This window comes from Schistocerca cancellata, chromosome 3, assembly GCF_023864275.1.
Source record: "Schistocerca cancellata isolate TAMUIC-IGC-003103 chromosome 3, iqSchCanc2.1, whole genome shotgun sequence".
Classification (NCBI taxonomy): Eukaryota; Metazoa; Arthropoda; class Insecta; order Orthoptera; family Acrididae; genus Schistocerca; species Schistocerca cancellata.
The window spans coordinates 778,238,722-778,265,616 of record NC_064628.1 but is presented as its reverse complement, the minus strand read 5'-3'; the positions used below and the strand labels follow the sequence as shown (position 1 = coordinate 778,265,616).

The 26,895-nt window shown below is 44.9% G+C and overlaps 1 protein-coding gene across 1 annotated transcript in view; it reads left to right on the top strand.

Annotated features, from left to right (window-relative positions):
* The window catches only part of LOC126177058 (uncharacterized), a 266,522-nt gene that overhangs the window by 184,343 nt on the left and 55,284 nt on the right, over positions 1-26,895 (top strand). Inside the window, exons 9-10 of the mRNA XM_049924295.1 lie at positions 2,964-3,254; positions 22,662-22,772. Of these exons, the coding sequence (XP_049780252.1) occupies positions 2,964-3,254; positions 22,662-22,772 (402 nt within the window). The remainder of the gene's footprint in view (positions 1-2,963; positions 3,255-22,661; positions 22,773-26,895) is intronic.

Here is a 26,895-nt window from a genome sequence, read left to right as displayed (position 1 = left end):
TTGCGCATCTGCTCGACGACCCTTCTTGAAAACTGGAACTGCCTGTGCTCTTTTCCAATCATTTGGAACCTTCCGTTCCTCTAGAGACTTGCGGTTCACGGCTGTTAGAAGGGGGGCAAGTTCTTTCGCGTACTCTGTGTAGAATCAAATTGGTATCCCGTCAAGTCCAGTGGACTTTCCTCTATTGAGTGATTTCAGTAGCTTTTCTATTCCTTGGACGCTTATTTCGATGTCACCCATTTTTTCGTTCGTGCGAGGGTTTAGAGAAGCAACTGCAGTGCGATCTTCCTCTGTGAAACAGCTGTGGAAAAAGGTGTTTAGTATTTCAGCTTCACGCGTATCATCCTCTGTTTCAATGCCATTATCATCCCAGAGTGTCTGGATATGCTGTTTCGATTCACTTAATGATTTAACGTAAGACCAGAACATCCTAGAATTTTCTGTCAAGTCGGTACATAGAATTTTACTTTCGAATTCACTGAACGCTTCACGCATAGCCCTCCTTACGCTAACTTTGACATCGTTTAGCTTCCGTTTGTCTGAGAGGTTTTGCTAGTCTACATCTACATCTACATACATACTCCGCAATCCACCATACGGTGCGTGGCGGAGGGTACCTCGTACCGCAACTAGCATCTTCTCTCCCTGTTCCACTCCCAAACAGAACGAGGGAAAAATGACTGCCTATATGCCTCTGTACGAGCCCTAATCTCTCTTATCTTATCTTTGTGGTCTTTCCGCGAAATGTAAGTTGGCGGCAGTAAAATTGTACTGCAATCAGCCTCAAATGCTGGTTCTATAAATTTCCTCAGTAGCGATTCACGAAAAGAACGCCTCCTTTCCTTTAGAGACTCCCACCCGAGTTCCTGAAGCGTTTCCGTAACACTCGCGTGATGATCAAACCTACCAGTAACAAATGTAGCAGCCCGCCTCTGAATTGCTTCTATGTCCTCCCTCAAACCGACCTGATAGGGATCCCAAACGCTCGAGCAGTACTCGAGAATAGATCGCACCAGCGTTCTATAAGCGGTCTCCTTTACAGATGAACCACATCTTAGCAAAATTCTACCAATGAACCGAAGACGACCATCCGCCTTCCCCACAACTGCCGTTACATGCTTGTCCCACTTCATATCGCTCTGCAGTGTTACGCCCAAATACTTAATCGACGTGACTGTGTCAAGCGCTACACTACTAATGGAGTATTCAAACATTACAGGATTCTTTTTCCTATTCATCTGCATTAATTTATGAATTTTAGTGTTAGCTGCCATTCTTTACACCAATCACAAATCCTGTCCAAGTCATCTTGTATCCTCCTAGACACTCAACGACGACACCTTCCCGTACACCACAGCATCATCAGCAAACAGCCGCACATTGCTAACCACCCTACCCAAAAGAGCATTTATATAGATAGAAAACAACAGCGGACCTACCACACTTCCCTGAGGCACTCCAGATGATACCCTCACCTCCGATGAAAACTCACCATCGAGGACAACGTACTGGGTTCTATTACTCAAGAAGTCTTCGAGTCACTCACATACTTGGGAACCAATCCCATATGCCTTAGTTAGGAGTCTGCAGTGGGGCACCGAGTCAAACGCTTTCCGGAAGTCAAGGAATATGGCATCCATCTGATACCCTTCATCCATGCTTCTCAAGACAAAGGAGGTTACCCCAGCTTCGGTATACCGCTCCCGTTTTGTGGAACTCCGTTCGAAGATCATTAATATGATCTTCATTTATACAGATGGCTCTAAGACGAATGACGGTGTCGGGTGTTCTTTTATTGTCGGGGCGCACAGTTTCAAATATCGGCTCCATGACCATTGTTCGGTCCTGACAGCTGAGCTATTTGCCCTCTACCAGGCTGTTCTTTACATCTGCCGCCACCGACATTCTGCTTATGTCATCTGCTCCGATTCCCTGAGCGCCATCCAGAGCCTCAGTGATCCGTATCCGGTTCACCCTTTCGTGCACCGGATCCAACGCTCTCTTCAGCAGCTGGCGGACGACGGTTCTCCGGTTACCTTTATGTGGGTTCCTGGCCATGTCGGTATCCCTGGGAACGAAGCTGCAGATGCCGCGGTCAAGGCTGCGGTCCTCCAGCCTCGGACAGCTTTTTGTTGTGTCCCTTCATCAGATTGTAGCAGGGTCATTTGTCAGCGCATTTTATCGCTGTGGCATGCCGATTGGGCTACACTTACGGACAACAAGCTTCGGGCCTTGAAACCTCTTCCCACGGCTGGACGACCTCTTCACGCTCTTCTCGGCGGGAGGAGGTCGTTTTGGCCCGGTTACGAATTGGACACTGCCGGTTCAGCCATCGCCATCTGCTGACGGCTGCGCCGGCGCCGTTCTGCTCGTGTGGGCCATTGCTGACGGTACGCCACATTTTAACGTCCTGTCCGAATTTTAATACACTGCGCGTTGATCTTGGCCTGCCATGTACTCTGGATGCCATTTTATCGGGTGACCAAGGGGCAGCTGCTCGCGTTCTTCGTTTTATCCACTTGACAAACCTGTCTAAGGACATTTGATTGTGCTGTTTTTTTTTTAATCCTATGCCTGTTAATATGTCTTTTATGGTGTTGTTCCTTTTAGTTGCTATTTTAACCTTGTGCCTCGCGGTGCATTGCTAACTTAGTCTGGGCGCTAATGACCATTGTAGTTGTGCCCCCTAAAACCACAAAAAAAAAAGATATCATGTGAAAAAAGGGCCTCGGGCATGGACGTGTGTGCTGTCCTTAGGTTAGTTAATTTTAAGTAGTTCTAAGTTCTAGGGGACTGATAACCTTAGATGTTAAGTCCCATAGAGCTCGGAGCCATTTTGAAAAAAGGGCGAGATGCGTTTCGCAGGAGCGATGCTAGTGTGCTGTACATTAAGTTTTATGAGCTGGTTTGTACACAGTTCGTGTGCGTTGTGTTTTTTACGGACGTTCCCCGCTTCTCGGCAGCCGCAGGGCACGCACACGGGCCAGATGTACTCGGACATGCTGCACGGGCTGGTGGCGCTGAGCAACGAGTGCGAGAGCAGCGCCGAGTGGGCGATGGGCGCGCCCGTCGAGGAGCTGCCGCTGGTGGAGCAGATCCCCGTGCTGCACCGGCTCGACCACTCGGTGCACACGACGCGCCTCTGGGCGCTCGCCAACGCGCGCCGCCTCGCCTCCGCCTGGGACGTCGCCAAGTTCTTCCTGGTCAGCCAGGCCGACATCGCGCTCTGTCTGCGCAAGCTCCAGGAGCTGCACGTGAGTTCGCACCCGCAGCCAGGGGTACTAGCGCAAAGCGACGAAATACCTGCCACTGCAACGCCGTGTGCTGTTTGTCTTACACGTGATGTCCCTCAAGGTTCCATCTTAGCGTCTGTACGAGGTGCATTCAAGTTCTAAGGCCTCCGATTTTTTTTCTCCGGACTGGAAAGTGATAGAAACATGTGCATTGTTTCAAAATGAGACTGCGTTCATTGTCAATACGTCCCACAGATGGCAGCACCGTACGGCAGATGGAGTTTTACCGCCAGCGGCGAGAATGAGAACTGTTTTAAATACTTAAAATGGCGACGTTTTCCTTACTTGAACAGCGTGCAATCATTCGTTTTCTGAATTTGCGTGGTGTGAAACAAATTGAAATTCATCGACAGTTGAAGGAGACATGTGGTGATGGAGTTATGGATGTCTCGAAAGTGCGTTCGTGAGTGCGACAGTTTAATGAAGGCAGAACATCATGTGACAGCAAACCGAAACAATCTCGGGCTCGCACAAGCCGGTCTGACGACATGATCGAGAAAGTGGAGAGAATTGTTTTGGGGGATAGCCGAATGACTGTTGAACAGATCGCCTCCAGAGTTGGCATTTCTGTGGGTTCTGTGCACACAATCCTGCATGACGACCTGAAAATGCGAAAAGTGTCATCCAGGTGGGTGCCACGAATGCTGACGGACGACCACATGGCTGCCCGTGTGGCATGTTGCCGAGCAATGTTGACGTGCAACAACAGCATGAATGGAACTTTCTTTTCGTCGGTTGTGACAATGGATGAGATGTGGATGCCATTTTTCAGTCCAGAAACAAAGCGCCAGTCACATCAATGGAAGAACACAGATTCACCGTCACCAAAAAAATTTCGGGTAACCGCCAGTGCTGAAAAAATGATGGTGTCCATGTTCTGGTACAGCGAGGGCGTAATCCTTACCCATTGCGTTCCAAAGGGCACTACGGTAACAGGTGCATCCTACGAAAATGTTTTGAAGAACAAATTCCTTCCTGCATTGTAACAAAAACGTCCGGGAAGGGCTGCGCGCGTGCTGTTTCACCAAGACAACGCACCCGCACATCGAGCTAACGTTACGCAACGGTTTCTTCGTGATAACAACTTTGAAGTGATTCCTCATGCTCGCTACTCATTTGACCTGGCTCCTAGTGACTTTTGGCTTTTTCCAACAATGAAAGACACTCTCCGTGGCCGCACATTCACCAGCCGTGCTGCTGCTGCCTCAGCGATTTTCCAGTGGTCAAAACAGACTCCTAAAGAAGCCTTCGCCGCTGCCATGGAATCATGGCGTCAGCGTTGTGAAAAATGTGTACGTCTGCAGGGCGATTACGTCGAGAAGTAACGCCAGTTTCATCGATTTCGGGTGAGTAGTTAATTAGAAAAAAAATCGGAGGCCTTAGAACTTGAATGCACCTCGTACTTTTTCTTCGGTGAGTTAGTGAATTTTCTTCAGTTATCCGTCACTATGCTAAGGTTGGCTCGCCGCAGTTTTCCAGACCTGTCGTTTGCAGTTATCCGTTTCAGCTGTATATCTCGTATCAAATGTGAGATGTCGCACAAGTTGTTGGGGATGTCACTTAGTGGAACGAAAGCTGCAGCAACCATTTGGACTTGGTCTGGAGTGCGACTCGTAGGTGAACGTTTGTCCTTCACATTTCCAGTCGTGTTTTCCTACAGGGTTTTACAAAAATGTACGGCCAAACTTTCAGGAAACATTCCTCACACACAAAGAAAGAAAATATGTTATGTGGACATGTGTCAGGAAACGCTTACTTTCCATGTTAAAGCTCATTTTATTACTTCTCTTCAAATCACATTAGTCATAGAGTGGAAACACACAGCAACAGAACGTACCAGCGTGACTTCAAACGCTTTGTTACAGGAAATGTTCGAAATGTCCTCCGTTAATGAGGATACATGCATCCACCTTCCGTCGCATGGAATCCCTGATGCGCTGATGCAGCCCTGGAGAATGGCGTATTGTATCACAGCCGTCCACGATACGAGCACGAAGAGTCTCTACATTTGGTACCGGGGTTGCGTAGACAAGAGCTTTCAAATGCCCCCATAAATGAAAGTCGAGAGGGTTGAGGTCAGGAGAGCGTGGAGGCCATGGAATTGGTCTGCCTCTACCAATCCATCGGTCACCGAATCTGTTGTTGAGAAGCGTACGAACACTTCGACTGAAATGTGCAGGAGCTTCATCGTGCATGAACCACATGTTGTGTCGTACTTGTAAAGGCACATGTTCTAGCAGCACAGGTAGAGTATCCCGTATAAATCATGATGATGTGCTCCATTAAGCGTAGTTGGAAGAAACTAAAATGAGCTCTAACATGTGTCCACATAACATCTTTTCTTTATTTGTGTGTGAGGAATGTTTCCTGAAAGTTTGGCCGTACCTTTTTGTAACACCCTATATAACTCTTCGTAACTTTTACCCCGAGAAAAGCTGTTAATTATTTAGTGTACGCCCAACCCATTTCTGTCCGAATTATTTTTTTCTTCTGATATCTACAAATTAGATATTTATGTGTTTATTGTCATCAAAGAAAAGCAATACAACAATCAAAACAAAACAAAAATAATCAATAATTGAAACAAAAAAGGGCGTAACATATATGTCACGCTAAGCAGAACATACATTTTAGGCAGAATATATGACAGCAAGTAAAATAATACACTGTATGTGATTTACATCTACTTCAGGCGACAGTACTCACTTTCTGTGACACGGCACAAAACATTGTATGCACAAACTAACATCACATTTGCAGCACATTGTTCTTGGTGTTCCTTTGCAGTTTTCCGCCGCACAGCGTCTTCTTTTTTTTTCTGTGGCACCATGGCTACCAGACGATTTGTTTCAACATATCTAATACCATGCAGCACTCTGCCTTTGTTTGAATTACCTGCAGGGCGTCCAGGACCTCTTGGTACTGCAGCATTGGAAATCAGGTAACATTTCAAAATGTAGCGCCGGAAGTGCAGCTGAGGCATATTTATACCAGTATTTGTATGAAGAAGCCACCCATTATGTATGGAGATATCTAGAAGCCATGTAAAAATTGGCCACCACCATTTCTTTCCTCTTGACTCACTCTTTATAACGCTACATTTTCATCCATCTGGTTAGTTCCTCCCATATTTTAAATTACATTAGGTCGAGGTACAAGTATTCTTTTTCTTCTCTTGTCTACAGTATCGGGCAACGGTGCTGACTGGACTGATACCATGGCTTGTGGAAGCAATTGTTACTGTAGAGTTATCTAGCCATCTGGCAACGATTATTCCACTTTCCTTGCTGCTATTGTAATCAAAAAAATCTCCTCTCTTATTCCTTTTGAACATAGTGTTAGAAGGTATGAGATGACACTCTTTAGGCAGACGATTTTCACGAATAGTCCCAGTTGCACCAAAACCTCGTTGCTTCCGGGAAATCAACAATGTTTGTGATGTAAACAGGTTGTCAAAATAAAACCTGTAGGGAAGATGTTTGTTCTTCTCAGGAAGAGAATCGATCATTTGAATCGAAGGAGCAGCACCTTTTCCCAATGCTTTCTCATATTTTTCATTCCTCTGAGGATCAGCTCCTTGGTATATTTGAAAGTCCACTAGATAACTCATGGTTGTGTTTAGAGCCATGCTTTGTACCCAAATATAATGGGCTTACCTTTCAGAAACTGTTTGCATCCATGTCTGCCAAAATACTTTATCACGCTCTCATCGTAAGACAAATCTTGCTCAGGCTGAAAGTGGAGAGCAAACTTTTTTTCTTAGCATATTTATTAATGGACGAAGTTTCCACATTCTATCATTAGCATCTATTTTTGTGTTGTCACACAAGTGAATGAATCTCATTATTGTTTCAAACCTGTCCCTTCTCATCGTGCTGTGCACCATTTCATTTCTCATGTCCAATCCAGAATCCCAGTAATATCTTCTGCTAGGTAAAGGATTATAGCCAGAAAGAATAAGAATTCCCAGAAAACCCTTTATCTCTTCATATGTTATTTTTTGATCTGAGCAGTTCTTGAACAAAGCATACTTCGTCCATTCAGCGAAAGGAATTCAATTACTTCATCGTTCCAAAGCAATTCGAAGCACTGAACTGGAGACAAGTTTCTGTATTTACTATAATCACACTCAGGAAATACAGAACTAACACTACGCAGATCGTCTTTTTTCCAATCTCTGATTACAGTTTTTAAGATCTGTGACTTTTCCTGTTCATCTGGTTTATCATCAGGAGAGAAATTAATCTCAGGTTCACTACCTAACCTGTTTTTACTTGCTAAAACCACTTCTGCGCCAGTCTGGAGTTGCCTTGGTCCAAGATTATCGACGTTTCCTCCCCCATCTTCTTCCCCAGAATTTTCATCCGAATCCACTTTAGCTTCAGGAGGTTCAATAAACATATCTGTTGCATCTTCTTCCTCCCCTTCAAGAATAGCCAGGATCTCATGGAGAGATAGACCTCTAAACAGAACGAATCGCTATTTTCACTGTTTTGCCTAGCGTGACATATATGCAACACAAAATTAAAACTGTATTTGGAGCCACAAAAATAAGAATTGCATTTTGTAGATAACCATTAACATAAATTTCATTACTTTTAACGTTATAATCAACCATAATTTAAACAAATTGTATTATAATTTGTGGTAAAAAATGATACTTCTTATTCCAAGACATAATCTCACTCAGAAAAGTCTTCCGTACTTGAAGCACCAGTCACTGACCACTTAATGCTTGCAACTGACTGAATCCTACCTAAACATGAACAACAAAGCCTCCTTATCTGAAAGCCATACAACAATAGCCACTCCAAACACAGGCATTGTTGCCAACGAGAGAAAACAATGACAAGCTGTTCTGTGACATATATGTTAGGTTAGGCAGAAATGGGTTAAATGACATTTAATCTTAAAGTGCAAGTCATTCATTATATACTAGTTGCATAAAACGTTTAAATACATCAGTTAAAAATTGTTAACATGAAATGTGCTCATGGGGCCGACGGGGCGGGGCTAAATGGGATAATGTTCCGAGCTGTCCAGCCATTTTTTTATGCAAGTAATTTTAGTACTTTCAGCATTGCAGTCCAGTCAGCACTCGTGATAATCTAATATATAAGAAACTATCAACCTCGATTGCGGTAATGAAACCAACCTTTACCTAGGTTTCAGCCCAAGTGATTGAGCCTTCTTTAGAAGATAAACTTGATTCTGTAATATGTCTTCGAGGGCATGATCTAGAAATAAAACTGAAACAGCCTGAATAGGCGTAGTCACATTTAAAAATGCGGTATATAGATACCGGAGCTTAAATTATGTCTTGGTGGTGACTTAGTACCTATGTACCGCATTTTTAAAATGTGACTACGCCTATTCAGGCTGTTTTAGTTTTATTTCTAGACCATGCCCTTGTAGACATATTATAGAATCAGGTTTATCTTCTGAAGAAGGCTCAATCACTTGGGCTGAAACCTAGGTAAAGGTTGGTTTCATTACCGCAATCGAGGCTGATAGTTTCTTATATATTGATGTAAGTAAATTTCAAGCTACATATCTTTTTTTTTCCTAGCTTTTCCAGTTCTTGCCAACTTACATCAAAAAGAATGATAGGCAGCAATGGGATATTAAATCAACGTAAATAGCAGCTTCAACTATTTTATCTTCTGAAATGGGAGTTTTAAAAGCATCTAACAAGTTTAAGATACCCGAATCAATGTTGGAAAGATACGTGCATAAAGCTCATACTATCCCAAGTACAAAGTTGACAAACCATATGCGAAATTTAAAAATATGTTCACTGCAGAACAAGAAGTCGAGTTGGTAACATACCTGAAATCAATGAAAAGCAGACTCTTTATTCCAACGATGACACATTCGATTGTTAGATCATTAGCCTATCAATTAGCACAAAGCTATGGCCTACTACTCAGATTTGACGAAGGAGCTTGTCTACTTCAGCAGGGCTGGGTTGATTCGTTGCTAGGCATCCTACATTGCCTATTCGTAAGTCAGAAAATACATTAGATGCACTAGCTTTGGAATTCAATAAAGCAACAGTAAAGAAGCAGTAAATTGGTAATAACCATTAAAAATAATTGTACATTTTTCAAAATGACATTAACTATTTTCTTATTGTTAAAGATCTTTTTCAAGATTCGATATTCTTTAGCCAAAATTGTTTATTAAACACATTTATCTTCAAGATGTTTTTTCTAATAATTAAAATGTTTATACAATGATGTCACAAAAAATTGCCTTATCTTATTCTGCCCTGTGGGTCGAGCAAAACGGGAAATACGCAAGCATTTCTTTCAAAAAATGCGAAAAATACCCAACTTACAGAGTTTTAAGCGATTTTCAAGTAACATACATTTCGTTATACTACAAGGCGGTTTTTAGACCTATAAGAAGTGTTTTCTTGTGTTCCATTATTTCACATATATTGAAAAACATTAAGTATCGCCGTTCCGCCTTACATCCCCTATCACCTTGAAAAAATCCAACAGTGATCATGAAACTTCGTGACGGTATTATTTCATCTCTACATATCCACACTTCAATGTGATGCACTTTTCCCAAGGATGCGTGATTCAGCGAAAACCATGGCTGTAGAAGTCGGCGTTTGGGTTTCGCTGTCATTCTGGAAATAACTGCCACGCAATGGTTTCTTCATCCAGCGAAATGGGAACAAGACAGTGGGTATCTTACAAGAAAAATACAAGAGGGGAAGAGATGAGGCAAAACTCTGGTAGCCGGAATAAACGGCACATATGCAGAATGCTCTGTTTTGGGGCAGAAGCACACTCTTAGACATGTCCCCATGAAGCTTCATCTTGACAGCGTCTCGTAACCTCGTCTGAAGATTTATGTGGTATGATCCTGTGACGGTTTGCACTTTACGAGAACAGTCTGTTACACCACCCCACGGCAGTCCCAGAAAACACTAAACGACAGCCTGCTCAACGATCGTTGGGTGCCGGCCGGGGTGGCCGAGCGGTTCTAGGCGCTACAGTCTGGAACCGTGCGGCCACTGCGGTCGCAGGTTCGAATCCTGCCTCGGCCATGGATATGTGTGATGTCCTTAGGTTAGTTAGACTTAAGTAATTCTAAGTTCTAGGAGACTGATGTCCTCAGAAGTTAAGTCCCATAGCGCTCAGAGCCATTTGAACCATTTTTGATGTTTGGGTCTTCCCCATTTTGAGCGATGAAGAATCCGCAGGTTCCCACTGCTTGCCTTACTCCATTCTCTCGGGATCGTAGTGAGCCATCCAGACGTCATCTATGATGATTAGGTGGCTAAAATGTCATCTAGGTTGGCCTCACACAGTTGCACTTCCGCTGCTGCCTTGATCCTTTAGGCTTTTTGAATGGGTATGGGCAGGGCGGAACCCAGAGCGCAGCTACCCTTGAAAGTTCAAAATGCCGTGCAAGGTACTGGAAACTGATCCACGGCTGATTTTCCACTTTTTCCATTAGCGCCTCGGTTGTGACACACCGGTCCTTGATGACCAGGGTCGTCGCTTCTCTTGAGATTCCCTAGTCTTTACAAATGGACGACCTGTCACTTCGTTGTTCGTCATCTACACTTGCCTAACCAACTACGCCAACTGTACCCGAGACAGCGTAAGAGAGATCCCTGACTGCTCGCAATACGGTTGCCAGCCGAGCCGTCTACAGAGCTACACTGAGATGTTGCCGCAGAGTTGTTTACAAAATCTCGAACGTCACTGGTTGAGGCAGCCGCGCGATGCTTCCACGGCCAGCGCACTCCAACTGTCTGAGACCAACTTACAACGACTGACAACCACTGCGTCATGTGGTGGTACTTTATTACTGTACAGTTTCACCAACTCGGCATGGACTGTTGCAACTTTGTTGCCCTTCAGAAGCAGAAAACTATTTACAGTATGATACTGCAATTTGTCAACAAGTTGCGCAATTCTGATTTGGTTCCTCTGGCAGCTTGCTGCGATAATGTGTACGAGGGCTACACACAAATACCAGCGAACAAACAAACAATTACGTACGTTACTTTATTTTCTCGGGGTGTTTGTTAAAACTTTACAACTAGCCTTCGCATGTATCATCTGGGTGGTTCTAAGTAAAGGAGGTCCAGTGTAGACTGTAGTTATCCTATGGCTGCGAAACTTGGTAGCTATGTTAATGCGTTTATGCAGAACCGATTTAAACTTGAAAACAAATTAGATGTAATTGTGGCCACCAGGTGCAAATCTTGCGCCGTACACTCTTATTATGATGGTGTGACTGGATAGTAGAGCTATCGACAAGACAGACCGTGCGCTGTTAGTGAAGCTGTCTTACGTGAACGGCAGGAATTACAGTGTCACGTTGAGAGAGTACCACCGACTGAAAGGTCTGAAGAGAGGCCAGATCTCACTAAATTATTTAAAGGTGTTAACGTAAATCGAAAACACGGGAGAACTTGGTCTGCCACCTGGGAGAGGAATGCGTCCTATCCAGGAGGAAATGATAAACGACGTAGCTGCTGCTGTATCTGGCCGTGCAGCATGTGCCCCAGTTAGTGCTGGTGCTCGTGCAGTGTTACGGGAATTATCCATTCCGTGGTCGACAGTACGGAACGTTTTTCGGTCTGATTTACAATGGCAACCTAAGGTGGAACAACTGATTTCTTTTTCTTTATTGTGATTTTAAAAGCCTGTGGAACAGGTAGGCTGGCAGCAGCACAATACGCCGCTCTTCAGCCGAAGATAGTACAATGATATAAACAGAGAAGATACATCACTTGGAAAAACGGCGGGAAAAAACAGTAGACACATGAACATAAAAAAACATGAAGCCGTTCACACTCGATGACAATCCACACTACAAACTGTTGACACGAAGCACAAACACTGAAGATGACGATGGCACTGGTGAACGATGGAGTGTGACGGTGAACACTGAACACTAAACACGACGGCACACACGAGACACTGAAGGCGGTGATCTTCGGCGCGCGAATGTCCACTTAGCGTGTGCGAGTCCGGGGACCTGCCAAGAGGGGAACAAGGGTGAGGTGGGGGAGAGGGGAGAACAAGGATGCCAATGGCTGTGGAGATGGGGGCAGGAGGAGAGGGACAGGGGAGGGGAAGCCCGGGGGAGGAGTGGGGAGAAATGGAGGAGGGAGGGAAGAGGGAGAGAAGGGAGGGAGGGTGCCCAGAGGACCAAACACAGGAGGAGGGTGGGAGGAAAAAAGTTGGTAGGAGGGGTAGATGGAGGGGAGGAGGGCATCATCAGGGAGAGGGAGCTGGAGGAAGCCACGTTGGGAGAGGGTAAGGAGGGTGGAGAGATGGAGACCGGGTGGGACGTGGGAATACAGGCGCAGCAGCGGGCGGGGATGGGAAAGGATCGGGGAGACTAGCGGGTGAGGAGGATCGAGTTTACGGGAGGTGTACAGGATCCATATCCTTTCAAGGAAAAGGAGGAGGTAGGGGAAGGGGATGAGATCGTACAGGATCCGCGTGGGGGAGGGGAGACGGATGCGATAGGCGAGGCGGAGAGCATGGCGTTCAAGGATTTGGAGGGATTTATAAAAGGTAGGAGGGGCGGAGATCCAGGCCGGATGGGCGTAACAAAGGATAGGGCGGATGAGGGATATATAGGTGTGGAGGATGGTGGCAACAACTGAAACCTCATGATCCTTAGTAACGTTCTGAATTTGCTCTTAGTTTCTGGCGCAGACTGAAGTTTATTACATGTGGCCGGGCAATACTCTATGGAGGCGGGTTTTCACTACAGCATGCAGTGAGTACACAGAATTGCCGAATTTGTGCTGCTGTTAAACCGAGTATTGAACACGAAGAACCACTGCACTCGCCGTGTGTACTGCATGGTGCGGATTCACAAGTACCTTTATTGTCGATCCGCTCTTCTTTGAAGAGAATACACCCAGAAGGCCTGTCAGCTCTACCGTGGCGTCTGAGAATAATCGATACCTCTTTTTAGACCATGTGATACCTGCTTTGGAAGAGCGTAACTGTGTTGAAACTGTTTTCTTGTAAGATGGGGCAACACCTCATGTCGCACGCCCAATGAAAGCTCTGCTTAACGCAGCCTCCCACGAAAATGTTATCTCCAGAGGTTTTCCAGATGCATGGCTTGCAAAATCATCTGATCTGAATCCATGTGACTTTTGGCTCTGGGGATATCTAAAAGAACGCTTTTACCAGGGACACGTTCGCTCTCTACGTGATCTGAAGGCCAGTATACAGGAACACGTTGCTCAGATTCGACCGGAACTGCTGCGAGCAAAAGTTACTCACGAGCCGGCCGATGTGGCCGAGCGGTTCTAGGCGCTTCAGTCTGGAACCGCGCGACCGCTACGGTCGCAGGTTCGAATCCTGCCTCGGGCATGGATGTGTGTGATATCCTTAGGTTAGGTAGGTTTAAGTAGTTCTAAGTTCTAAGGGACTGATTACCTTAGATGTTAAGTCCCATAGTGCTCAGAGCCATTTGAACCAGTTGATCACGTCGTTTTACGGATGCAGCATCTCTTCGAGGTCTCTGGTGTTCATATTGAACAAATTGTGTAAGCGGCATAGAATAACAGAATTAACGTTATGCCTTTCTCACTTGTTTCACCTTTTCTGCTGAGGTCCTATTTCTAGTTCGATGCCTATGGTACCACTTCTATACGTCTTTCTTGCATTCATAGCGCCAGATTTGCACATGGTGTCCAGAATTTGAACTATTTTTTCAGTGTAAATCAGCTCTGCATTAACGCATTAGAATATCTACGCTGCCAAATGATAATTACAGTCCGCACCGGACCTCTGCGAGTAACTGCACTTTAATTATAACCACCCGGTGCATTACCGCTAGAATTATCATACATGTCGGCGTCTAGAGTTACACAGCAAACAAATTCTGAGTGTTATTTGTTTTGCACCGGTCTGACTTACGTCGCATACTGTGCCTGCCCTTATACACACTCGTATGCATGGCCTGAGGTGTAACACATCATTAACGACAGCGGCACGAACAACTCCGCCTCGAACGGTTGTTTCCGCGAACTGCATACACAGGGGACAGGTACTCAGTAGTAGGTCGAAGCATGGAAGGAGGTTGGCTGCATTTACAAGTCGCTGCTCTCTCTATACGAAACTGGATTATTCTTATGTAGTACTTTGCGAAGAGAGAAGCGGTAAACAGCAACTAGTACGTCTTCTAGACCAATTGGATGAAGAAATTTCTGAAAACAAGTGTAGATCGCAAAACAAGACAATCCCTTTCATGAAGGCATTAAGTCATCCCAAAAAGGCCGGCCGCTGTGGTCGAGCGGTTCTAGGCGCTTCAGTCCGGAACTCCGCTGCTGCTACGGTCGCAGGTTCGAATCCTGTTTCGGGCATGGATGTGTGTGACGTCCTTAAGTTCTACATCTACATCTACATCCATACTCCGCAAGCCACCTGACGGTGTGAGGCGGAGGGTACTTTGAGTACCTCTATCGGTTCTCCCTTCCATTCCAGTCTCGTATTGTTCGTGGAAAAAAAGACTGTCGGTATGCGTCTGTGTGGGCTCTAATCTCTCTGATTTTATCCTCATGGTCTCTTCGCGAGATATACGTAGGACGGAGCAATATACTGCTTGACTCCTCGGTGAAGGTACGTTCTCGAAACTTCAACAAAGTTAGTTAGGTTTAAGTAGTTCTAAGTCTAGGGAATTGATGACCTAGGATGTTAAGTCCCATAGTGCTTAGAGCCATTTGAACCATTTGTTTCATCCCACAAAGGTGCTTTGACAATGGCCAAAATGACAGATTTCTTGTATTCTGGAACACGCACTGTCCAGTCACAGTGATATGACCACCTGTGGAAAGCCTGAATAACCACTTTTTGGAGTGCAGACCGCTGCGAGACGTTCAGAGAGAGTATCAATGAGTTTCTGGGAGGTACCGCCAGGCATATGGAGTCATGCTGACTCCACTGCCGTGACCAGCTGCGCTAGGTTTCTCGGTTGTGGATCAATGTCGCGAAAAGCCCGGTCGAGGAGATCCCACAGATTCTCATTTGAGTTAAAATCCGGGGAGTTTGGTGGTCAGGGGGTACGGTACATTCACCCCGGTGCTCTTCGAACGACGCACGAACACTGCGAGCTACTTGGCACATTGTATTGTCCTGTTGGTAGATGTCATCATGCCGAGGAAGAAACAAACTTCATGCAAGGGTGAACATGGTCCCCAAGGATAATTGCAAACTTGGGTTCATCCACTGTGTCTTCCAGAATGACAATATCACGCAGGGAATGCCACGCAAACACTCCACAGACCATAACGCATACAGTGTCGTTCCTTTCAGTCGTTTCACGCCGTATATTCAACGGCCATTTGTCCGACGGGGCACAAAACGTGATTCATTTGAAAGGCCGCATGTCGACACTCACAAGGGGAGGCCACGACGTTTGGAACGCGGATTTAGTGCAAACTTCGTACACTCGTGGTACTCCATGAGGACAACAAAATGTGTAAGCAGGAGCGCGTACTTCTCAAGCGTTATTGAGAAAATCGCAAGATAATTTCGGTCGTCAAATTTGTACATGTGCGTGACCATTTTTACCATGAAGCGGCGGCAGCCGTGTGGTTAGCGTTCAAGCCCCGTGATCGCTAAGTTGCTGGATCGAGTCCCGTTCGTCAGTTTTTTTTTTTCAACATAGCCATATTCTTGACTATTTATATTACAGTTGATATAATGGGAAGATACTTGTAAGCGGATGAACTTTTATTAAATTTACAATGTTATTTGGCATTCTACAAATTTTTACTATCACAAATAATATAATATTCATAACTATCGACTAGTAAACGATCAAATGCATAATGTGATACTGAATATGTATGCTTGTCCGTGATTAGAGAAATCCCATATACATGGAAGGAGCCCGAAACTACTTTTTACCTGCGAGTTTTGACCGGCACAGGCGGCTTTCGAAATATGTACAATCAATCGTCGCTTTCGACATTTCGAGTACAAGTTACACAATGGTATTTTTCGTAAAAACATTGAAAACATAAAGTTAAACGGCACCAGCTGCAGTGAATAAATGCTATGTTTCGCCATACGCAAGGTCTTTTGAGGTTTCCCATGGAAAAACAAACCTCGTTAACATTTTCAAAAATCTCTGTTTCAGCCGATAATTTGGAAGCAAACCATGCATAACGCAGCACTTCCTTAAATATCGGCGATGGATAACTGGCCATGCAGTATCGAGTGTATTTTAATAGCGTATTCACGAGAAGCAATTTCTCGTTCTCTTTAGATTAAATATGAACAATTCTGAAGACGCTTGATGAAATTTTTAACTTGCCTGTAGAAAGCGACGATTAATTGTACATCTTTCGAAAGCCGTCTGTGCCGGTCAAAACATGCAGGTAACAAGTAGTTTCGGGCTCCTTCCAGGTATAAGGGATTTTCTAATCACGGACAAGCATACATTTTCAGTATCACTTCATGCGTTTGGTCGTTTACTAGTCGATAGTTATGAATGTTATATTATTTGTGATAGTAAAAAATTTGTAGACTGCCAAATAACATTGTAAATTTAATAAAAGTTCATCCGCTTACACTTATTTTTCCCATTATATCAACTGTAATACAAATAAGTAAAGAATATGGCTGTGTTGGAAAAAAAAAAAAAACCTGACGAACGGGACTCGATCCAGCAATTCAGCGATTACGGGGCTTGAACACTAACCACACGGCTGCCGGCGCTTCATCTACATCTACATCTACATGATTACTCTGCAATTCACATTTAAGTGCTTGGCAGAGGGTTCATCGAACCACAATCATACAATCTCTCTACCATTCCACTCCTGAACAGCGCGCGGGAAAAACGAACACCTAAACCTTTCTGTTCGAGCTCTTATTTCTCTTATTTTATTTTGATGATCATTCCTACCTATGTAGGTTGGGCTCAACAAAATATTTGCGCATTCGGAAGAGAAGGTTGTTGACTGAAATTTCGTAAATAGATCTCGCCGCGACGAAAAACGTCTTTGCTTTAATCACTTCCATCCCAACTCGCGTATCATATCTGCCACACTCAATCCCACCTGGTAAGGATCCCACACCGCGCAGCAATATTCTAACAGAGGACGAACGAGTGTAGTGTAAGCTGTCTCTTTAGTGGACTTGTTGCATCTTCTAAGTGTCCTGCCAATGAAACGCAACCTTTGGCTCGCATTCCCCACAATATTGTCTATGTGGTCTTTCCAACTGTAGTTGTTCGTAATTTTAACACCCAGGTACTTAGTTGAATTGACAGCCTTGAGAATTGTACTATTTATCGAGTAATCGAATTCCAACGGATTTCTTTTGGAACTCTTGTGGACCACCACACACTTTTCGTTATTTAGCGTCAACTGCCACCTGCCACACCATACAGCAATCTTTTCTAAATCGCTTTGCAACTGATACTGGTCTTCGGATAACCTTACTAGACGGTAAATTACAGCATCATCTGCGAACAACCTAAGAGAACTTCTCAGATTGTCACCCAGGTCATTTAATTAGATCAGGAACAGCAGAGGTCCCAGGACGCTTCCCTGGGGAACACCTGATATCACTTCAGTTTTACTCGATGATTTGCCGTCTAATAATACGAACTGCGACCTTTTTGACAGGAAATCACGAATCCAGTCGCACAACTGAGGCGATACCCCATAGTCCCGCAGCTTGATTAGAAGTCGCTTGTGAGGAACGGTGTCAAAAGCTTTCCGGAAATCTAGAAATACGGAATCAACTTGAGATCCCCTGTCGATAGCGGCTATTACTTCGTGTGAATAAAGAGCTAGCTGCGTTGCACAAGAACGATGTTTTCTGAAACCATGCTGATTACGTATCAATAGATCGTTCCCTTCGAGGTGATTCATAATGTTTGAATAGAGTATATGCTCCAAAACCCTACTGCAAACTGACGTCAATGATGTAGGTCTGTAGTTCGATGGATTACTCCTACTACCCTTCTAAAACACTGGTGCGACCTGCGCAATTTTCCAATCTGTAGGTACAGATCGATCGGTGAGCGAGCGGTTGTATATGATTGCTAAGTAGGGAGCTATTGTATCAGCGTAATCTGAAAGGAACCTAATCGGTATACAATCTGGACGTGAAGACTTGCCAGTATCAAGCGATTTGAGTTGCTTCGCAACCCCGTAAGGCGTCTACTTCTAAGAAACTCATGCTAGCAGATGTTCGTGTTTCAAATTCAGGAATATTCCATTCGTCTTCCCTGGTGAAAGTGCTAAAAATGGCCACGCACATGTACAAATTTGACGACCGAAACTATCTTGCGATTTTCTCGATAACGCTTGAGAAGTACGCGCTCCTGCTTACACATTTTGTTGTCCTCATGGAGTACCACGAGTGTACGAAGTTTGCACTAAATCCGCGTTCCAAGGGTCGTGGCCTTCCCTTGTCAGTGGACGCCCAGTTGTGGTACTGGCGTGCAAATTCCAGCCCTCGACGCCACTGAACAGGATTCAGCATGGGTGCATGAACCAGGCGCCGCCTACTGCGAAGGCAAACACACAGCAACGTTCGCTGAACGGTCGTTGAATAAACACTGTTGCTAGCCCCCCGGTTGATCTGGGCGGTCAGCTGCTCAACAGTTGCTCGTCTGTTCCCCCGTACACATCTCGACAGCCGTCGTTCACGCCTGTCATCTACGGCCTGTGGTGCATCACTGCTGCCTCGGCGCTGGTTTTGCATAGCCCCATTTTCCTATGCAAGCTATACCTCAACCACGGCGGCACGCGAATAGCTTACATACTTAGCCGTTTCGGAAATGCTTCCACCATTGGCCAGAAAGCCATTGATTGTGTCCTTTTGGACGTTAGATAAATCGCTCCGTTTCCGCATTACGACGACTCCATTATTTTCCGCGTCCCCCATCACGCCTTCTATCAACACCGACTCAAAGGAAGGCCTCGGCGCTTGTTCGTGACGTCACGTCAGCTAGGCACGCCGAACGCCAGGTCTCATAATGGTGGTGTCTCCCTCTCTGACACAGGAAAATGTGAAACTATTGGCTGTAGTTGACCAACACACATTGTTCTGAGACGTTTCTGCAATCAATTAATTGTGCAATTGATTACACTTCTTAACAAATAGTGTACTCCTGAACTTAAATTTCCACCTGTTTTAAGGATTGACATACAAAAACAACTTCATCGTCCAGCAGCAACAGAATTCGTGCTTCTTTACCTTATTTGTTTACGTTTGTACTGGGTTGCTTTTAAAAGAAACTGTGAACATATTGGTGCTCTTCTTTAGCTATCTTGGTTGACTATGGGGTGAGGAGCACTGAATTGCGATTGTACACGTTGGGGGACGGGGTGGGGGACAGAAGAAGAGGCAAAAGAGAGATACTTGTTTTATCAAATAAAATTTTTTATCTTATAAAGTTTCTTCTTCCAGTTGCAAGAGGGGAATATTTATCTTTTCTAATGTACATGTTTAAAAAAGTTTAAGCTCAGCAGTATTTTCGATGTATGAAGCTATTTTGTTTCCTGTTTAGAATTCCTTTCGTTCAAAACGACTGTAACCTAATGACTGGCAACAGTTGGACATTTACACACGTAAATTAGTTCACATTTCCAGTGACGATGTCAAACGAAAATAAATAAATAAAAGAAACGAGTTAATTGTAAAGGGGTTGGGATAAGTTTCGATAACAAAATGGATCAAGTAAACATAGTTACTTGAATGTAAAATTTCCGAAGCTTGCAATGGGGCAAAGCATCTTCTCATATTGATCTACGTTTGTTTCGACAGGATTCAATAATACAGAACTATGATCTTCATTTGTAGCTTCTACATCTACATCTACATCTACATCTATACTCCGCGAGCCACCTTACGGTGTGTGGCGGAGGGTACTTATTGTACCACTATCTGATCCCCCCTTCCCTGTTCCATTCACGAATTGTGCGTGGGAAGAACGACTGCTTGTAAGTCTCCGTATTTGCTCTAATTTCTCGGATCTTTTCGTTGTGATCATTACGCGAGATATATGTGGGCGGTAGTAATATGTTGCCCATCTCTTCCCGGAATGTGCTCTCTCGTAATTTCGATAATAAACCTCTCCGTATTGCGTAACGCCTTTCTTGAAGTGTCCGCCACTGGAGCTTGTTCAGCATCTCCGTAACGCTCTCGCGCTGACTAAATGTCCCCATGACGAATCGCGCTGCTTTTCGCTGGATCATGTCTATCTCTTCTATTAATCCAACCTGGTAAGGGTCCCATACTGATGAGCAATACTCAAGAATCGGACGAACAAGCGTTTTGTAAGCTACTTCTTTCGTCGATGAGTCACATTTTCTTAGAATTCTTCCTATGAATCTCAACCTGGCGCCTGCTTTTCCCACTATTTGTTTTATGTGATCATTCCACTTCAGATCGCTCCGGATAGTAACTCCTAAGTATTTTACGGTCGTTACCGCTTCCAATGATTTACCACCTATGGCATAATCGTACTGGAATGGATTTCTGCCCCTATGTATGCGCATTATATTACATTTATCTACGTTTAGGGAAAGCTGCCAGCTGTCGCACCATGCATTAATCCTCTGCAGGTCTTCCTGGAGTACGTACGAGTCTTCTGATGTTGCTACTTTCTTGTAGACAACCGTGTCATCTGCAAATAGCCTCACGGAGCTACCGATGTTGTCAACTAAGTCATTTATGTATATTGTAAACAATAAAGGTCCTATCACGCTTCCTTGCGGTACTCCCGAAATTACCTCTACATCTGCAGATTTTGAACCGTTAAGAATGACATGTTGTGTTCTTTCTTCTAGGAAATCCTGAATCCAATCACAAACCTGGTCCGATATTCCGTAAGCTCGTATTTTTTTCATTAAACGTAAGTGCGGAACCGTATCAAATGCCTTCCTGAAATCCAGGAATACGGCATCAATCTGCTCGCCAGTGTCTACGGCACTGTGAATTTCTTGGGCAAATAGGGCGATAGTAAGAAAATCTTTCATCTAAATAAAACTACAGAATCCAAAACGATAGCAAACATTTTGTCCAAAAATAAGAGATTTGTAGTGATAAGCACGCCCAGGCGTTTCTGCCTGCAACAGACCTGGCGCTCGCCGTGCCTAGCTGACGTGACGTCACCAACAAGCGCCGAGGCCTTCCTTTGAGTCGGTGTTGCTTCTATGCCCTCCACTGCTAGTGCTGCCACCTGCCGTCTGTCAGTGGTTATTGCACGTTGACGCCGTACATAGGCGGTTTTCACATTGATGTGACTGGACAGTACATAATCAATTCATTGGATTTGGTATCCTCTGACTTCCTCCTACTGCGATACATAAAGGGATATGTGGTTGATAATCGTCCAATGAAGAGATATGGCCTCAGTTATGGGTAGTTCGCGTCCGTCCAGTTAGCGGAGCGGTCTAACGCCTGGTCCCCGGCCCGAATCCGCCCGGCAGACTTCTGTCGAGGTCCGGGGAGCCGGCCAGTCTGTGAATGGTTTTCAGGCGGTTTTCCATCTGCCTCGGCGAATGCTGGCTGGTTCCCCTTATTCCACCTCAGCTACACTATGTCGGCGATTGCTGCGCAAACAAGTTCTCCGCATACACGTACACCCCATTGATCTACCACGCAAACACAGGTGTTACACTCGTCTGGTGTGAGACGTTCCCTGGGGGGGGGCGGGGGGGGGGGGTCCACCAGAGGACCGAACTGCACAATAACCTGGAAAGAATGGTTCGGTGTGAGGGCGGCGTAGGGGTGAAGCGGACTTTGGTAGTCGTCGTGGGGTTGTGGACCACTGCGGCTGCGGCGGGGACGGAGACTCTCCGTCGTTTCTAGGTCCCCGGTTAACATACAATACAATACAATGGGTAGTCCACAGACCTTCCATAATCGCATTTCCAGAATGAAATCCACTTATTGGAAAGACGTTTGAGCATTGTAGACAGTGTCAAGTTGTGACTCCGACGAAGCACATGTGCATTTTCGACAGTGCGCAGTCCGAAAAAGTTTTACCTTGTCATCTTAGCATTGTACATATTCCCTTTGCTCTTTTATTCTTTCATTGTTTCTTTGTGAACAAGTTAAACAAGAGTGGTGGTAAATTGCAAGGCTGTCTTGCACTTGCTTAAAACTAAATTGTCCTCCTTCATTTCTCACTGTTATCACTCCCACCCTTACAACAAATATGTCCAGATCCAAGACGCATCATATGTTCTAATACTGTAATACATGGCTAATGTGTAGATAGATGATCCTCATCATTACATCCACAATACGTCTCTTTTAAGTTAAAGTACTGAAATTTAATAACGTTGTTTGATTGACAGCGAGAGAAATATCAAATGATTACCTTTATTTTCAGTTCGCTGAACATAAGGATCTCAGCAGCGTGTCCAGTGAGCATGTCATGGTGTGCGCCAAGATGCGAGCGAAACTCGTGTCAGAAGTCAGGAGCAATATAGAAAAACTCAAGGTAAGGGAACTAAATTTAAAAAAAAAAATGTATAAAAGCTTTTTTGTTTTGTTTCACTTACTGGGAACCACATAAATAACTTATGTCTTTCACTCTTTCCTCCTTTCACTCTTTTCTCCATTCACTCTTTCCAGTAGTTTTTCATTATTTTCCTACGTTGTCCTCTTATTTATTTTTCGTGGAAGCCACTCAACGCTTTTTTACTTTTGCTCTGAATTTTTCTCTTTCACCTATTTCTTCGCCGGCCGGTGTGGCCGAGCGGTTCTAGGCGCTTGAGTCTGGAACCGCGCGACCGCTGCGGTCGGAGGTTCGAATCCTGCCTCGGGCATGGGTGTGTGTGATGTCCTTAGGTTAGTTAGGTTTAAGTAGTTCTAAGTTCTAGGGGACTGATGACGTTAGAAGTCGAGTCCCATAGTGCTCAGAGCCACTTGCACCATTTTTGAAATAATGTTTGTTAATGCCGACGATATTACCTCGGTAGTAGAACGTGAATCACGCACAACTATTTAATGTTTACGATTCAACTGTGCCAAAGGGGTTTCGGTGCACCGTTATCCTCTTTCCCTTAAAATACTGTTCATCGTAGACACCTGCAAATATTCCCAAAAACGATGTACGGCTGATTCCAAATTAGTGTAGCCGACACACTTGAGAATTAAAATTCAACTAACCGCGTATTACCCTGAGATATACGTGCAGGGTGTGATGAATAGTAGGATAAGTCGGAGTAAACGACTATAATTCGCCACTATCTAACTAAAGCTAAATTCTACCAAATCTCATAGAAGGAAGAAGAACCGGGTAATTACGCCAAGTCCCACAATCTTTAGAGTATGGAGTCTAACGTCGTACCCTGCGTCGTCCCCAACGCAGAGTTTCTCCAAAACTATCGCGGGATACTTATCATACGCGAAACACGAGGTCGTTCCGAAAGTTCAAATCCTGAATCTAGCACTTCTCACATTTTACCAAAGCGGCTAAACCGTCTCCCACACTGTACCTCGTACAAGAGCGTCTCGTATAGTAGTCCACCACCCTTCGCTTACGCGGAATATACGCTTCTCTCTCCACCCTTCAGCATCGGTCTCCAGCAATCACTGACGTTAATCACCAGTCCCGAAAAGTTCATTTCTTTTGAACAACACATATTTAAAAAGTAACTGCACCATGACATACACGCGTAATTTCTCATCAATTTGAGACTGAACACTATATTAATATTCTATGTGTTATCGACACTCATTGCATTTGCATGAAGTACAGATCTGTGAACAATTAAAATACATATTAATTTATGCTGCTGCAACATGTAGTGTGTCTTTCTTATGGCAAAAATTCCTCTCCGACCAATCGACGCATCACTTCTAGTTCTCCCACAATCGACGGTAGTACGAGTTATACACATTTACCATAGTCTAACATTGAGCTTAATTTACATGAAAGCTATAATTCATGTTTCTTCTTATACTTCGGCATTAATACTAGCGCATGATGCTGTGTGCAACATTTTGTTAATTATGTAGCTTCTCAAAAGTGATTAATCAAAAATGGTAATTAGTAACGACCTCCTGCCAGCTAAAAAACATATGAAAGATATAAGTGAATATATGTATAACTCTCACAGAGATTTACATATTGACACCTTGTTGAGTATCATTAACAGAGTTAATTAATTTCGAAGTATAGTAATTAGTGACGGCTTCCCACCAATTAAACAAAAATGAGAATAATACAAGAGAGTATATCTGTAGACAAATCTGACGGAAACCTTTCTATTGACACCTCTCTGAGCGTGGTCTCAAATTCGTTAACAGAGTTAATTGGCCGGCCGATGTGGCCGAGCGACTCTAGGCGCTTCAGTCTGGAACCGCGCGACCGCTACGGTCGCAGGTTCGAATCCTGCCTCGGGCATGGATGTATGTGATGTCCTTAGGTTACTTAGGTTTAGCTAGTTTTAAGTTCTAGGGGACTGATGACCTCAGATGTTAAATCCCGTAGTGCTCAGAGCCATTTGAACCATTTTTGAACAGAGTTAATTAATTTCAAAGAGCAGTAGTAAAATATTTTTTTTGATAACTATGACGCGTCGTCTTACGAAGGTTTCATGCTGTTACGTTACAATGTCAAATCACTGTAACACGTTCTTCTGCCGAACGACGGAAGTTTCCAGCTCGTGAGCTTGGTCTCTGATAGCCACTGAAAACGCAGACGTGCAAATTGTGCCCACACTAGACGTGGTATGTTCGATCTTCTGGGGTAAGTCACCCGTTGAATCGTTTGTGGAAAGGAACAAAAAGTATGTAGTTCGTAGTGGATTGCATTCGTCAGATATCTAACGGAAGGACCATAATAACAAGATTTTCTTTCTATCATCAATCTGCATTTTTAAAAATATTTATTGTAACAGCCTCAGTTCCAGTTTAACACACGTGGTAACTACTCGAAAGTAGTTACCACGTGTGTAAATAAAATAAAAGTATAACATTAGGAAGCATCTGTTTAAGTAGATAACATACACTCCTGGAAATGGAAAAAAGAACACATTGACACCGGTGTGTCAGACCCACCATACTTGCTCCGGACACTGCGAGAGGGCTGTACAAGCAATGATCACACGCACGGCACAGCGGACACACCAGGAACCGCGGTGTTGGCCGTCGAATGGTGCTAGCTGCGCAGCATTTGTGCACCGCCGCCGTCAGTGTCAGCCAGTTTGCCGTGGCATACGGAGCTCCATCGCAGTCTTTAACACTGGTAGCATGCCGCGACAGCGTGGACGTGAACCGTATGTGCAGTTGACGGACTTTGAGCGAGGGCGTATAGTGGGCATGCGGGAGGCCGGGTGGACGTACCGCCGAATTGCTCAACACGTGGGGCGTGAGGTCTCCACAGTACATCGATGTTGTCGCCAGTGGTCGGCGGAAAGTGCACGTGCCCGTCGACCTGGGACCGGACCGCAGCGACGCACAGATGCACGCCAAGACCGTAGGATCCTACGCACCGCCACTTCCCAGCAAATTAGGGACACTGTTGCTCCTGGGGTATCGGCGAGGACCATTCGCAACCGTCTCCATGAAGCTGGGCTACGGTCCCGCACACCGTTAGGCCGTCTTCCGCTCACGCCCCAACATCGTGCAGCCCGCCTCCAGTGGTGTCGCGACAGGCGTGAATGGAGGGACGAATGGAGACGTGTCGTCTTCAGCGATGAGAGTCGCTTCTGCCTTGGTGCCAATGATGGTCGTATGCGTGTTTGGCGCCGTGCAGGTGAGCGCCACAATCAGGACTGCATACGACCGAGGCACACAGGGCCAACACCCGGCATCATGGTGTGGGGAGCGATCTCCTACACTGGCCGTACACCACTGGTGATCGTCGAGGGGACACTGAATAGTGCACGGTACATCCAAACCGTCATCGAACCCATCGATCTACCATTCCTAGACCGGCAAGGGAACTTGCTGTTCCAACAGGACAATGCACGTCCGCATGTATCCCGTGCCACCCAACGTGCTCTAGAAGGTGTAAGTCAACTACCCTGGCCAGCAAGATCTCCGGATCTGTCCCCCATTGAGCATGTTTGGGACTGGATGAAGCGTCGTCTCACGCGGTCTGCACGTCCAGCACGAACGCTGGTCCAACTGAGGCGCCAGGTGGAAATGGCATGGCAAGCCGTTCCACAGGACTACATCCAGCATCTCTACGATCGTCTCCATGGGAGAATAGCAGCCTGCATTGCTGCGAAAGGTGGATATACACTGTACTAGTGCCGACATTGTGCATGCTCTGTTGCCTGTGTCTATGTGCCTGTGGTTCTGTCAGTGTGATCATGTGATGTATCTGACCCCAGGAATGTGTCAATAAAGTTTCCCCTTCCTGGGACAATGAATTCACGGTGTTCTTATTTCAATTTCCAGGAGTGTAGATTGAAAATATTGAAAATTCTTAAGAATGTACCTGATTCGTCACGAGTTGTGAAAAGTAAAAAAAAAAAATTACAGAAGAACAATTATTATCTGTAAATTACCCGTAAAATGAACAGAACTAAAGTAGACTTGGGGCAACGTTAGTGCTATCGGGTATTTTTTGCTAATCCTGCAGTGGCTCATGGACGATGGGTAGGACT